The sequence below is a fragment of the Bidens hawaiensis genome, unplaced genomic scaffold, assembly GCF_021521415.1.
Source record: "Bidens hawaiensis isolate Kalapana, Puna unplaced genomic scaffold, B.hawaiensis_p1.1 tig00044600_1, whole genome shotgun sequence".
NCBI classification, from domain to species: Eukaryota; Viridiplantae; Streptophyta; class Magnoliopsida; order Asterales; family Asteraceae; genus Bidens; species Bidens hawaiensis.
Window position 1 is genome coordinate 75,383 of NW_027497904.1, and position 16,629 is coordinate 92,011.

General features: G+C 34.4%; 2 protein-coding genes across 2 annotated transcripts; one reads left to right on the top strand and one right to left on the bottom strand.

Moving 5' to 3' along the window:
- Positions 1–5,411: 5,411 nt before the first annotated feature.
- LOC143595039 (WD repeat-containing protein YMR102C-like) lies at positions 5,412–8,308 on the top strand. Its single transcript, XM_077074185.1, has 7 exons — positions 5,412–6,381; positions 6,471–6,561; positions 6,658–6,815; positions 6,898–6,949; positions 7,208–7,287; positions 7,365–7,458; positions 7,522–8,308. Exons 1-7 carry the CDS (start codon positions 5,428–5,430, stop codon positions 7,995–7,997), a joined length of 1,905 nt encoding a protein of 634 aa, XP_076930300.1. The 5' UTR covers positions 5,412–5,427; the 3' UTR covers positions 7,998–8,308.
- A 4,838-nt stretch (positions 8,309–13,146) lies between these two features.
- Positions 13,147–16,513, bottom strand: LOC143595040 (protein phosphatase 2C 57-like). Its single transcript, XM_077074186.1, has 11 exons — positions 16,098–16,513; positions 14,971–15,099; positions 14,733–14,835; positions 14,551–14,661; positions 14,280–14,359; positions 14,146–14,199; positions 13,904–14,020; positions 13,741–13,795; positions 13,633–13,665; positions 13,507–13,553; positions 13,147–13,422 (listed from the first exon to the last, which is right to left on the bottom strand). Exons 1-11 carry the CDS (start codon positions 16,451–16,453, stop codon positions 13,299–13,301), a joined length of 1,209 nt encoding a protein of 402 aa, XP_076930301.1. The 5' UTR covers positions 16,454–16,513; the 3' UTR covers positions 13,147–13,298.
- Between the last annotated feature and the right edge of the window lie 116 nt (positions 16,514–16,629).

Here is a 16,629-nt window from a genome sequence, read left to right on the forward strand (position 1 = left end):
GTAAACCCAAACTAATAATACAATGATGGTTTACCAAAAAGAAAAAAATATAATCAAAATAGGTTTGTGAAGACTTGAACTTGAGACTTTTCAAGAGTTTAGAAAGGTTTTAAAGAAGCAGTTTACCACTACACTATTTTAAACTTTTTGATATTTGTTAACTTCTAAAAGTCTTATGGGTTCACTAATACTTTTTATATATCGTTTTAACGTAAAATTTAAAAATCAATGGGTTCCCGTAAACCTGGGGAACCCACACTAAATCCGCCTCTGCCTGCCTTTCTACACACCTTGATACCAATAGCTCACATGCATTTAGGTATTAAAAATTTGTTCAACACCCACCACATCATATATATGCAAGTATAATGTAGCCTAGAGTATCAATCTGCATAGTAAAAAATATGCTCATGCTCAAGTATTAGAGGGTTTTAATTGGAAATTGTTGCAAACTAAACAATAAGCTTACGAGGTTTGTGAATTAGCGGTTATAAAAAAAATGTAATGTGATTTTTATGTAGAATCAGCCTAAAAACTAATAAAGAAATAACGACAAAATATGGGTTAACTTTAAACAACCATGTTTTTAGCAATTGACGATGATTGTCTGTATAAAGTACTTCAATCTTCAAAAGTAAAATCATGCGGTCGGAGAGGGGTTAAGTGAGAATTAGTCTTAAATTATATAATTGCCGCAACCTTTTTATTTTCCTTAATATAATTATAGGCTTGATCTTTCATATATAAGCATAGATAGATATATCTGTACGCTTGTAAATTGTAACAGGACACGAACTTTTTAAAATAAATAAATTATAGAAAGCATTGGTTTTGTTTAATAAAATATATTAATATATTTTTTTGAACGGCAAACTTGTAGGTAAATAATCATGTGACCAATGTCTTTTTTTCTTATAAACGATACTCTGTTACGTACCTCGTTCGTTAATCAAATGGTTCAAAGAAAATAGATAGAAACCAGTTTAAAAATCATAGATTTTTGAAAGAGACTTTGATTGTTAAATCATCATTTTTCATTCATAATTCATATGGAAATTACATAGTCTTTTATAGGCATACAAAGAAACTACCAAATTATCCACTAGGCCATTATACAACCCATGATCTCCTAAACATAATAAACAAACTACTAAATTAACTAACAACTAAATTAGTGAAAGAATAAACGTGGGAATGCACATATCATACTCTAAAAAACGTACGGTTAACTAATTATTTTTCAATAATTAGTTGTTAGTATGTGAGTGGACCTACCTTCCATATGTTATCATCTTTGTTATAACGTTGTTAACCGGCCACCCATAACGTTGGGATCCTTAACGTCGTGGCACGGTGTAGCCGGCGTTAAGGGCGTGCATTCACTCCGCATAACATTGGGCTCTTGCCTTCCCACAAGGACCACCATAATGATTAATGTTCTATTGTGACTAATTAAAGTATTTTCTTTAGTGACAAAACTGGCACTTCTTTCAATGGGTTATAACTTATAATGTAATGTAACCAGGACGTGTTCACTCCGTACAACTGTATACCCATGTATTTACTTGGAGACCACTCTATAAATAGATATAGGAAGCCATATTCATTTCTTTTCATACAACACTCAAAAAAGAAACTTGGTGAATCAAGCATGCATGATGCATTAGGGAATAAGGTTAAAGGAACTACAATGTACAAGCATCTTTAACACGGATCAATCTATACAATCATGATCAAGTGAGTTTTAATATCATATTAGTTTAAGAAATTTGATATATATGTTAAGATCGATTATAAAGAAGTTATATACGTTCATATATGATTCCTTCTCTATTCTATGTATGTATGCTATTCTTCCAGCAATCTTCTTATAAGCGGATGAATGCTAGCCAAGACTAGGACGCTGCCAAGACTAGTAAAAACAGACCAATGTAACATCATAGGACACATATAGACATAAAACACGTAGACAAACAAATACAAAGTTCATCTAAAATGCAGGAGAATCTAAGCTACTAAGATAAAGCTAACACAAAAAAGTGTCATCCTTTAAAAATCCTTAACTTTAATCCTATGTCTCCATGAACTCTTATCATGAACCATGTTCTCAAAGTAGAACTGCCACTTTTACCCGAAAAAACTCGTACCGGAACCCGAACTAACCCGAACCTGAGAAAATATCAACCCCAACCCCAACCCGAATCGAAGTAATTCGGGTTGGTCTTCGTGCTTAATTTATAAGTTTCGGGTCAACCCGAAAAACTCAAACAAACTTTTAGTTTTAAAATTAAATATATTTTTAGGTATAATAAGCTTAATATTAGCCACTAAAGTTATCAGTTGATGACCATAATCGGCTGTTGTCATTCCAACTATCATGAATCTATTGTTTATTGTTAATTTATGTTTTCCGTTTATTACTAATAGCAACCGTAATCGAACAACCAAATCACGTATGATTGAAGAAGATTATGGTTCGAGTTAGTTACTTAGTTTTGTTCTTCTTTTGAATTATTTTGTCAAATTATGTTTGTTTATTAGCTGATTATGAAGAATATGTTGTTTTAAGTTTAGCATTGAAGTATTTTTTTGTTTTGTTTTCTAGAATACTCAAAATCCGATTAACCCAACCCGAAAAAACCCATGAGAGATTTGGGTTGGATTTCGGGTTAAGATTTAAAACTTTGAAACCCGAAGAACCCGAACCCGAAACTCAAAAAACGAACCCAAAGAACACCCCTACCTCAGAGAGGTGCAACTCCAACAAAATTTGCTTAATCTTTTTCTTCAAAGTTAATTCAGGACTGCTATACTCCTCCCATCTACATTGAGATTTGAGAGTCTACACTGGTCTAACCGGCTCCGTTTAATATAAGTAACATAAATTAGTTAGTTTAGAAAACAATGAATTGATTCATTTATAATATTAAAATTATAACTATGCTATTAATAGTAAGGAATTAAAAAGAGAGAAGATTTTAAGAGATTGACAATATTAATAAATTACCTTATTTAAATAATTGAACAATTTATGAGAATTAACGAGGTAGCGACACATCAACAAAAAATGTTGTCTTTTATTAAGAGTATAGATAGATTTTTTGAACGACAAAATATTTTACGCGCTCTATACAGTTTGAATTCATGACCTCCTATTTCACATCTTAATCACGTTACCCCCCCATCAAAATGATAGATGTTATATTATTTATTTAAGTATCATTTTATTTGATAATGTGTTGGTTTGGGTCCTTGGGAGGTACTAAAGGTCCGAGTTTGAGACTGAAATCTTGATGATTTTTACTTCATCAATCCTGACCTCTATGTATCTGCTTTATGATTCTCATAGGTAACGACCTCTTGCTTTCCATCCCACTTCCTCCTAAATACATTTCGCCCACCTTAAGTAATGTTTCACCTCAAATATTAACTACATGTTTTTAATGTAATGACTAAAAGATGAAATGATAACTTCAAAGTTAAATATGTTCATGTAGGCTAGGTAGCTACAATCTAATGATAGTAACTAATCATGGAATATTTAGTTTAGTACCCTTATCCAGTCCTTTTGTGACCCGTTCCATTATAAGAATTAGTATTGTTATTATTGAGATTAAAATAAAAAAGAAAACAAGAGATCTTGAACAAGAAAAGAAAAATATAAAGATAGAAAGTTGACCTTCGATTATAATCAAAATTCAAAACCCAAATTTGAATTCCATATCTATCTTTTTCCAATCAATATACATGATACATGTCTTTCTTAACATCGTTTTTATTTTTGGAATTCCGTAAACTAATCTTTTAACATAAATTACCGACAATAATATTATTGTTGCCAAAAAAAGTGATCTTTAAAACTAAAAATAAAAGGGAAAATTCTCGATATAACCCTTTAATTATGAGAGATTCCAAATTTATCCTCTCAGAATCACCTTTCCAGATTTATCCCTTTTTTAACGCATCAATGACAACGTGTCAGGTAGTCTCGTCGACGAGTTAGTTAACACATAGTCAACAATGTGTTATACCTCAAAATACATAGTCAACGATTTGTTAGACCTCAAAACACATCGTTAAAGACGTGTTAGGCATCGAAACACATGGTCAAAGATGTGTTAGCCTATTCTTTATTTTTTAATATTATAATATCATAAATAATTTTACTTATATTTTGTTTTCTTTTATAACTTTTAATATATAAAGTTTTATATAATTTTGAATATACCGTCGAGACATGTTTTTTTTATTTACATGTTGACACAACATTTTCTTAAACCATGTCGGGTCAAATTTGATTGAACATTTCGATATTAATGACTCAGTTTCAAGTAAAATTTATATCGACCCGTAAACAAAAAAAAAACACGTCTCAATAGTATATTTAAAATTATATATAGCTTTAAAATATAAGTAAAATTAGTTATGATATTGATATTAATAAAACAAAGAAGAAGCTAACACATCTTTGACTATGTTTCTAGAGGTCTAACATATCGTTGATCATGTGTTGGAGGTCTAACGCATTGTTGACAATATGTTAGCTAACTCGTCGGCAAGACTACATAATACATCCCGGCGATGCGTTAAAAGAGGGACTAATTTGGAAAAATGATTTCGAGAGGACCAATTTAGAATCTCTCAAAATTAAAAAAAATATTTTAAGAATTTTCCCAAAATAAAAACCCAAAAAATCTTGAAAAATAAAATAGAAACTTGGATTTGGATTTGGATTTGGATTTGGATTTGGATTGGATGGAAACCGAAAAGGCAGAGATAGAGACAATATATATCTATAATATATATATATAGAGAGAGAGAGAGAGAGAGAGTAAGAAAGAAAAGAAAATAATAATATTGTAGGCATTTGACATTTTACAGACCAGACAGACCCCCAACCTACGCTACTCTATACATCTCGCTTCTTGGTCCATTCTTACTTCATCACCAATTTCAACAACATACATACATACATCCTTTATACATCTTCTCCATCAACACTTGTTTCTTTACTCACCTTTCTTACCGCTGGTTAGTAATCAAGTTTCAATTTTTAATCTTTATGTTTATGTTTATTTGATATGAGGTAATCCCTGTCGTCATCACCTTCCCAATTCTGTGTTTCTTGTTGCTCCATTTATCAATGTTGAATAATAATAATAATAATAATAATAATAATAATAATAATAATAATATTATTATTACCTTGTTTGTTTATTACAACTATACATGAATAAGCAGGGCGTTGGATCTTGAATTGGATCCTTCACAATTTTGTGTTTTCAATATATTTATTAATTGCTATAATTGCTACCACTTGAAGTTGATCTTGATATGTCTATGGTTTTAATTGATTAGGTGGAGATGATGGATTAAGTAAGTTACATTGCATAGGTTAGGTTAGGTTTCATGTGTTGAACTTGAACCATGGCTACCTTAAACCTAGACCAAGATTTTCAGTTCTTTGATGCCCAAGATTCACTTCCATCCACTTCTGGTGGTTCATCTTCTCTGCCTAATTTTAATTATGATGTTTGGGCCGGGACGCCGACAAGCGTTCAAGATCGAAAGAAACGCTTCCTTAAGTTAATGAATTTTACCCTAGATGATGATGATAAGTATAATTCGGATGGTTCAGATGATAGGATTACTGAAACTAGTGATGCTGTGTTAAGAAGCCCGATTTATGAAGAAATGTCTTCGAGTACATCCTCTGTTTCCGATTCATCAAGAGCTCGGGATTGCAAGGAAGTAGCAGAAGTATGCAGTTCCTTGATCCACGATTCGTCTCCACTGGTTCAGAAACTTGTGGAGAGACAAATCAAGGTTGCCGGTACTATGGCGAGAACCGTCAACAGAGTCAAAACTCAATGGCTGAACCGATTACTCTCCATGACATGTGCGGTCGATCCTCAACGAAGATTTGATGAGGTTTGCAGAAACAGGGTTCAACGGGTCAAGGTTCGACAAAACAAGAAACAACTAAAGGAATTCTCGGCTGTTTTCACTGGACAGGACATCCAGGCGCATCAAGGTTCGATTTTGACCATGAAGTTTAGTCGAGACGGGCGTTATCTTGCGACTTCTGGAGAAGACGGGGTTGTGAGAATTTGGGAAGTTGTGGAGGATGATCGGTCGAATGATATCGACATTCCAGATATTGATCCTTCCTGCATATACTTTACGTTGAATCATCTTTCTGAACCTGCGCCTTTAATGGCTGAAAAACAGAAACTGAGTTTGAATAAAAGCCTAAGAAAAACCTCGGATTCGGCTTGTGTCATTGTTCCTCCGAAGGTGTTTCGGATACTGGAGAAGCCAGTTCATGAGTTCCATGGGCACAAAGGTGAGGTCTTGGATCTCTCATGGTCCACTGATAATGTGAGTGAATAAGTTAATTAATTAAACACTGATTTCAATAATTATAAGGTTACAAATGTTTTTATACTGTAATGTTTTCTTCATTTTAGCTGCTTCTGTCATCATCGGTTGATGAAACGGTTTGTTTGTGGAGAGTTGGGAGCGATCAATGCATTAAAGTGTTTCCGCACAGTAACTACGGTATGTAAAATATTCAAGATTCTTATTCAAATATTAGACCCGTAATAACACCCTTGTGATTTATTTGTGAGGAAAACTTATGGTATGTGATTGCAGTGACATGTGTTCAGTTCAACCCTGTGGACGATAGTTATTTCATAAGCGGGTCAATTGACGGGAAGGTTCGGATATGGTCGATTGGGTCTTCCCAAGTTGTAGATTGGACAGACATTCGAGAAATAATCACCGCTGTCACTTACAATCCTGATGGAAAGGTTTACCATTTTTCTTGATTAATTCAAAATTTTGGAAAATACAAAGATTACTGAAAACGCCTTCTTTCTGGTTTTTAATCAGGGTGGAATTATTGGATCGATGACAGGCTATTGCCGGTTCTTCAGTTTGTCAGGTAAGCTTTATCGAGCACATACTTTAATGTTTCGTCAAATGTGTGATGCTTTTTCTTTGTGGATGGTATTCAACATACCAAACAAGTGTGGTCAAATGTTACATGATTGTTTGAAAATTCTTGTGGCTTGTATATGGATTTATTATAATGATGGAATGGGGGGATGTAATGTCATTTTCGCATCGAGCGTGTGATATTTGATCCACTATTATTGAGGGATCCACTCGTCTCAACTCTCGTGTCTTTTACTTGATTTAGATCAACAGTTCCAACTGGAAGCTTCCGTTAGCTTAAACAGTAAAAAGAAGTGGGCTTGCAAGAGGATAATTGGCTTTCAGGTTGGCTATTAATTATTGGATCATAATTAATGCAGCTTTCACTGCTGTTCTAATTGTGGGTCAATCTTTTTGTATAGTTCTGTCCACAAGATGCAAGCAAAGTAATGGTCACATGTGCGGATTCCCGTGTCAGAATTCTTCATGGGGTCAACGTGATCGGCAAATACAAGGGTATGACTTACTTGATTTACAAATATCAACTCAGCTATTAATTAATATTTACTATTATTCTAGGCCAAAGAAACTGCGGAAACCAGTTATCTGCATCGTTCACATCCGATGGGAAACACATAGTGTCAGCGTGTGAGGACTCAAACATATATGTATGGAACTGTAATAATAAAATACAAGACCAAGAAAAGACAGTGAGGTCGTTCGAGTGTTTCTCGAGTGATGCATCGGTTGCGTTACCATGGTGTGGTCTAAAAGGAAACGTTTGGAACTTGCAAGACGGTTCTTCTTCACCTAGTTACTTCAGTGTTGGTGATGAGTTGTTTCTCGAGTTCATTCCCAAGGGGTCGGCCACCTGGCCCGAAGAAAAGCTCCCACCTCCATCTCCGCCTCCATTGTGTAAATCCCAATACAAGTTTTTTAAATCATGTTGGCAGAGATCAGGTGGGTGTCATAGGTGGGGCCTGGTGATTGTAACGGCAGGGTGGGATGGACATATCAGGTCGTTTCTCAACTATGGATTGCCGGTAACACTTTAACTAACGGAATGTATTGGTGGGGGCAGGAGGGTTGAAGATGAATGTTTTTCATTTGTCATTTAAAAGTCGTCGTCAGTCATATCGCGGTGGTTTTTGAATGATTGAGTTTTGTCTTGTACAAGCTGGAACTTAATCAAAGGCAGGCCATTTTTTTATCACATTACATTACATTGGGTAAAAGCCAAGCTGTCTGCTCAGTGCTTACTATTGCATTGATTTTCATTTCCTACTTCCACTGGGCTGGCCATTTTTGTATTTCAGTAATTCCTTATTTTTCTTGAGTTTAATGTACATAATAAGCTTACATTTTGTTTTTCATCAGTTTTTTATTTCTCAATTGATAAAATTAAAAAAAAAATCATACTAATGACTGTAATTAATCAGTAGCATGCTTATAATTAACAACAAATTAATTTGAGGAGCTATTTTTGTGGAGTAATTTGTTCCATTTAATTATTAAGATATTTTAAATCTTAAGCAAAAATACTTTTGTTGACCTTCCAATTGGGGGTTTGCTTGGGTGTTTGAAGGTTTATTGTAAGTCCAAAGTTCAAACCATTAGGCTGTTCTTTATGGAGGGAGCTTTAAAGCTCCTCTACAGTGTCATGTTATTACGATGTAGGTTTGTTCATCTCTATAAAGCCCTGTTGTGGTTTGTTACCCTATTATATATATATATATATATATATATATATATATATATATATATATATATATATATATATATATATATACGTCCCCACACCCTTCAAGGCCGCCTGATCTTCACAACCCACCTCCCCCTTACCGCCCGCCCTTTATCGCCCCTTGGCGGTGTTCCCCCCTAAGCCGCTCCCACATCGCCTTATAGCGAACTGTCTTAGAAGAAAAGTAAATAAAGAGCTAATGTGTTTCTTTATTCCCCAATCCCCATTACAGTTTGCGGACGGCTAGTGCTATTTGTGTTCTACTACCTGAACGTAAACTATAAAGCCAAAACTATAAAGTAGTGTTTGGTATGCATGAATGGAATAATAGGCGGAATGGAATGAACCATTATGATGGAATGAAACAAAATGTGTTTGGTTGATCAATGGAATGGAATCAACCATTACCATGTCCATTTCATTCCCACTAAAACACCCCAAATTCATTTTATCCACCCCCATTGTTTTTTTTTTCATTCCATCTCTCTTTCACATATATCACCTCCACCACCCTCCCACCGCTACTACCCATTGCCCTCTCACCGCCACCATCACTACCCATTGCCCTCCCACCACTACTACCCATTGCTCTCTCACCACCACCACCACTACCCATTGCCCTCCCACCACTACTACCCATTGCCCTCTCACCACCACCACTACCATTGTCCCCTCGCCACCACCGTCTCCGTCGGCCGCCACCACCCACCACCGCCTCCGTCGCCAGCCCGCCGCCGCCACCACCCGCCTCCGCCGCCGCCACTAACCACCCGCCACCACCTACTATCGGCCCACCGCCGTCACCACCAACCATCGCTCCCAGCCATCACCACTGTCACCCGCCGCTTACCACCGCCACCACCGTCCACTATCACCACCAACAATCACTCCCGTCGCCCACCACCCACCACCACCATTACTTCTCGCCGCCCAACACCACCATCCCACTGCCACTCACAACCATTTTTATTTTCATCTGACTTTTTTTAGCTTACCAATAATAAAAATTAATAATTCATGTCATTCTCAAATGGTAACCAAACATGTCAATGGAATGGTAATGATCCATTCCATTACCTCGTCTATTCCATTATCTCGCTCATTTCATTTCCCCGTACAAAACACCGTTAGACTGTTAGTGTAGTCATACTCGTTAGATTGTTTTATAATGTAAAAGATTGTTTTAAAATGTAATTGGGCTTGGGTTATCACAAAGCATATAGGCTTGTGCAATGGGCTTATTACTATAAGGGACAAATACCTAACTGCTTTCATTTCACAAAATGAACTTTAATTAAAATTTTGAATTTGCATAAGATTTGAAATTTGGTTTGTAATCTGAACATTTTAATAGGAATTGGAACTAGAAGGAATTGAAATCCAATTCTATTCTTGATATATTCCTTTGACAAATAAATTGGAATCGGTGTTTCTTTAACGAGGATAACGGCGAAAACATTCTAGTTTTTTTTGAAATTGTTTGCTTTTTATTTATATTTTGCATTTTTTTTAATTAATTTATTTAGAGGTTTTCTATTAAGATAAAAAAAACCCTCAAAAATATTTAAAATAATAATAAAAAATTCATAACTCAAAATATAAATTAAAATAAAAAAAAGTAAAATGTTTTATTCATTGTCCACGCTAGAAAAAAAGAAAAAAAAACTCGAGAAAAGATACCAAAGAATTTACTTGAATTTATTCACATTTTGGAAGGATTTGGAATTCCTTCATTTTAAGGAATTTGAAGGAACTGAATTCCAATTCTTTAAACTGAGCACACCAAAATAGAATTAAGATTCCAATTCCAACGAAACGAACACGCCATGTTATAGGATTTTAATTTCAATTTCTTTAAATTCCCACGAGTTCTATGAAACGAACGCACCCTTTTATTTAGTTTGTGGTGTGGAATATGGATCCCTAGTTGCAATATACAAACACACTTGAAAAGACTAAAGAGCATTCCCATCCTATCTAGAAATGTCACTCTTATCCAAAACTCAATCTGATAAAACTCGTGCTCGAACATGACTATCCCGACCTAAAAAACCCGAACCCGAGAAAAGACTAACCTGAACCCAAACCAAAGTAATCTGAGTTGGTTCTTGGGTATGATTTATGGTTTTTGGGTCAACCCAAAAAACCTGAATAAACATTTAATTGTAAAACAAAATACGTTTTTAGGTATAATAGGCTATACGCCTTAACCATTAAAGTTATCAGAAACTGACCCTAATTGTCTCACAAGTTTTTCAACCAAATTTAATGTTTAGATGATTTCAAAATCAACCATATTAAGTCTTCGCTTGTTTAGGTAAGAGTATTCACGCCATGAATGCAATATTAAATTTGTCGGTTTGTATGACGTGATACAAATTTAATTGAAAACTAAAGTAGGTCGTAGGTATGAACTTAATTGAAGAGGCAATTTAACCTAACATAACTTATCCGGTTGTTGTTAAAGTGGGAATACTTCTTTCAATTTCCTTCTATCCGAAAGCCCCTTCTTCACCATATCAGCGTCTTGTCAAATTTCTTTCCTTGAATCCATATCGTCCATGGTGTCCGTCTTTCTCACCCATAAACCATTTTTCAACTACTTAATTAAAATAATTAAAATTATACCATCTATAATATATATAAACGAAATCTTTAAAAGCTCTCTGGTTACTCCCTACATTCTCTCAAGCCATCAGATTGCATTATTTGTAAATAAAGGTTTCTCATGTATTTTATCCGAATTCACATGTATGGGTCTCACCAAACCTAGATAATCCTTAAACGTGTTATAACATCTCATTAAATTAAAAATTGATCTCACCAAATATTTGATATAAAAATCCTATAAAATATATGATTTTTTTTAAAAAAATATTATTTATAATTAAGAAAAAAATTTATAGTAAAAAAAAGATAAGCGAGTCATGGGTCTCGCCAAACCTATATAGCTTTTTAAAACGAGTTATAACATCACATTTATTTGTGAAACTTTTTCAATATCAAATTCTAAGTATATTTATTAACTTTCTACAATAAATAAAATTAAAATTCAAAAATTATATATAAATATTTGAAACAAATAATATAAAACAACCCCGTAATACAGGGGATACAAACTAGTATTTTATAAAGTTACTTTAATAAAGTATAGAAACCGTGATAAAATAAAATAAAAAGTATTCAAGGTTATAGATTTATCCCACCATTTAAAGGAAGTAAATTTAAAAGCTAGCAACAATGGTTTTACAATAATGGTTAACTACTTGGTGGCTTGGTTTGTTTGTTCTTTTTTTTTTTGTTTTTTTTTATGGTTGATGGGTTGTTGGTGACATTTAAGCAATTTTATGGATTACAAATTTACAATAATGATTAACTACGTTAGATCCCATGTTACACACAGGTAGAGATATATATAATTTTATAAAAATATCAACAAAAAAGAATGCCATTAGTCTGGATAATGTATGTTTGTCCTAGTGATATGTTCCACGACACTCGATCAAAGGGCGTAGCGGGTTTTTTGAAACCGCAATTCCATAAAATACCATAATTCACTTCGTCATCAGTTGAAATACCGATTATTGTTCGAAACACATAGTTACACCTTCATTTTCAAAATCATAATTTGTAATATAATACAAACGTACATCTTTCTTTTAAATTTTAGACAAAAGCATTGCCCCTACAAAAAGATTTACCAAAAGTCATGAGCATTTGAATAAAGTTTGAATGGCCAAAACTTGACTAGCTAGATGAAATAGAGTAAAAATACGAGTTTAAAAAATAGATAAAAATTAAAATTTAAAGTCAAAGAAAATCGAGAGTAAAATGGTAATATTAAAGTCTTAAGAAAACCGAGAGTTCATTGAGAAACCATAAAAAAATGGTGAACTAGAAAACCATTGATCAAACGAACTCCGGTTTAGAATCGGCTCATTTGATATATATAAAAGAAAAACTCAATTTGCTAAGTAAGGCAAAGCATGGTTAATGAGAGTAGGTGGTGCAACATAAAGTTAATGCAGGTGACCTCACACTAAATAGAAATCCTACCAATATAAGTAGCCTCCCTATTCTTCCCATTCCCATCATCAAATCTCTCCTTCATGGCTATGCATTTTAACACCTGGATCATTGTTATAACCTCCTTTCTTTTACTCCTTTGCTCACATTCAGGTATTAATTCCTTAATTATATATTATATGCCTATAACTAACTTATATTTCTCTTCTGACTACAGCAATTTGTGCCACAAATGTTGCTAACCTATATAGAGCCCGGATGCACCCAAGGAGGCTTCATGTGGAGCTCACAGACTACAAAGATCCAGGGCCAAATCCCAGGCATGATCCAAGGAAGGGTGGTGGACACCATGGACCATCGAGGCGTCATAATAAGAAATACCAAGTCATGCTGTTTTAGATAAACTTCCGGTTGTTAATAAACTTATGCAAGAAATAAAATAAAAATTTTATCTGAAATACTTTTAGAACAATACGTTTATACTAATGCAAGCACACGAACGAGTAACGCGTTAGACATGTATAGTAATGGAATATCAACACAAGGGAAAAGATATGTTGATTATATACAGAGGTCGCAAGGTTAGGCTTCAAAACGAAGCATTAGATGACATCCATATCCCAAGTGACACGATTCCAATGGTTGCAAAAGCTTGTATCAGTTCAAACACAACGTTCTGTTGTTGTATAGGCAAATTTTCCCAATCCGTCCGCCTATAAAGAATAAAAAATTTAGAAAAGGGTCACCGAAAAGTGATTTGTTAATTGTTAATATCATATATTTTACAAAAGGCATACCCCAAATCAGCAATGACAATGGTTACATTATCTTGAGAATACTGGTCCTGCAATACAAGAAACAAGAAAGTGAGAAATGAAAAAAAAAATTAAAAAAAAGTCAAAAGGGACTATGGAAGTCATTACCAAGGCCATTTGAGCTAGAGCTTCAGATGCAACCTGTAGCAGCATTAGAATATATTAACAATAAATATAAATTAATATAACGAAAATCGGTTGATGGCTACAAGTTACCTGAACATCTCCATGTTCCCTAAGTTGGTTTCTGACAAAGTTGACCGCATCCGAGCTGAAAGTATTAAGATTTTTGGGCACAAGGTTAAAAGTGGTTTAAACCATTTCCTAATTTTTATATAAAAGAAAGGTAAAACTGAAGAATAAAGGTGAAATGAAGCACCTCTTAATGTAATCCCATAAGCCATCGGTTGCTAGCAATATAAACTCCGCATCAGGGCCCAACGTAACCTGATAAATATCGGGAGTAGCAATAACCAAGTCTCCAACAAACTGCATGCTGTATCAATTTACAGTTGGTGATCAATTAACAGTAATCTTCTCAACTCATTTAAACTTCATTAATTCTCCCACGGTTAATTAAAATATTAACAAAATCCACATAAAACGTATGCGGAAGCTTACCGGGATACAAATTTTTCAGACCACCTTCCTTCTGCAACTCCCTTTTGCAGCATCCTTTCAATAGTTAAAAGAAATGCACATGTCAACTACTAATACATCATACATGTGATTATCAGTAAGTAAAGAGAGATTACTCATTCTTTTTGGTCTTAAACCGTATGTCACCAAAGGCACGGGATACAGAGATATCTCCACAAATTCTTCCATCCGAAATCTACATACACAAAAAGACAAGTTGCAAATCAGTTTTGCAACATGAGTTCATTCAGAATCCATGAATATTATTTAAAACAGGCGAATGCTATATATCGAAGAAACTTGCATTAATACTACTAGTTGGCATTTAAAGAAATTTCAATAAAAAAGTATGCAAGTGAAGAATTAAAAGGGAAGAGAATAACACACCCATCCGCCTGCTTCTCGAATTCGTTTGATTTCTTGAAGAGAAACCTTATTTCTTCCATACGGTCTGTGAGGATTAGTCACTTCTTCAGCTTTTCCAGATTGCGAAATAACCTGCCACAAATTCTAATTCTTTTAAAAACAACAAAACAAACATAATAAAACTGGTAACATTAGGGACTTACCGCACATGAGTCACCAACATGGGAAATGAATAGCATATCATTTCGTATGAACATAGCAGTAGCCGTTGCACCAGATTCATCGTCCTCCCCGCTCGTCTCAAGCCTTTACAAAATGAAACAGCGTCTAAACCTTCAACGCAATTAAAATGAAATCATACATACATACATACATACTACTTTGACAATTCTTTCTTAAATTGTCCATGTAAGCACATGTTACATGTTAATGTTATCTTACCAGTTTACAAGTTTGGCATCAGCCTTCTGAAAAGCCTCTTGCAATGCATTCTTTATTCCAACAAAGTCCTTTTTAACCAACAATTGGCCACCTTCTAGAGCCTTCACACACTCCTTATATAGCTCCTCCCTGAAATCAATCAAACTTACTTTTAGTCCAAAAAATTTTAAAAGTAAATTTCAGGTATTAGTGTAAAACTTGACTGTGTTTATTAATTTTGTGTTGATAATACAAATAACTCCTATTTATAAACCTACCAATCCTATTGAAAGATTCAGTTGATATTGTTTAGAACAAGATTACGGCTCAAAACTTGTTTACTGTTATTGATAATTGATTTAAGATTACATGGATCGATATATATTGGCCTAACGATCCTAAACAAATCATAAACCTGTTAGATATTTTAGTGTAATTGGATTGACTTGCCAACCAATGTAATCATAATATACATTAAACAAGTCAGGAGGTGCAGAGTGCATGCTTGTTTTAGTTTATTATGATGTTAGGAGCGAAACCTCTAAAGAACGGGGTTCCAAGGGGGCAGCACTCCGGGTAGCAGGGTCCAATGGATTTTTAATGAAATTCGAATTTTAAATGGATAAACTCTAATCCCTGGTATACGATCTGATAGTTTTGGTTGCACTCTATGGTTCATATTTTTAACTACAAATACTGGTTCTTGATCTCATTCGAGTTTTATCTGATTGATATATTTGGAGAACCACCAAATCGTTTCAATCCGAAAGGCAATACAACCATGGGAGAACCTTTAATGTGGCCCGGGGGAACCTCCTGTTTTTTTGGTCAGTAGTGTAAATTTATCTGTTTTCGTTCGAAATTTTTTGTATGTAATGTAAATCTAACGGTTTACTCCTAAATTTTGACCCCCCCCCCTCCGTTTATGAAACTTTTAATACGTATTAAGTCTGCCCCAACTTTTTCATCAAAGCTTCGCTACTGCATACAACTCAGATAATCCAAGTTGTTACTCCCGAAATTCCCCAACAAAACGTTATTCGAATCAAACTAGGAGAAAAACTAACTCAAAAAAACCCGTAGTTATACAAGATTACTCTAACAAAGTAACAAAACATGTGCAAGCAAAATATATAATAGAAAGAAACCTGAGAAAGTTGACGGAGGAAAAGCCGGCATGGCCGTCGAAAACAGCAGCAAAATAGAAACCATCAAGATCGTTATTAGCGACTATAACAGCATCATCCTCCATCTCCTCACGAGCACCTTGTAATTTGGCAGAACCCCATCTAATCCCAGGAGCAACACCATAAGAAGGAGGCGCATCGATTGCAATCGCTGAACAACGCCACCGGCTACTCCTAACTATATTATTATTATTATTGTTATTATTATTGTTGTTGTTGTTGTTATGATTATTCTTCTTCAAGTTGATCTTATTACTAAGAAGGTGGTTGTTGTTGTTTAGAATAAACCTTTGCAAGCGTGGACTCCATAACGCCATTGATGAAAGAAAGAAAGAGAGAGAGTGTAATTTGGAAGAAGAAGAAGAAGAAGAAAGATTTAAGAGTGAAGGTGAGATATAGATATGTAATATGAGGAGGATAAGATAGCAGATACTGAGCGCCAACACAGGCCGCTAACTGCTTTAACGGATTAGATTTTTTTTTACAACTTAAA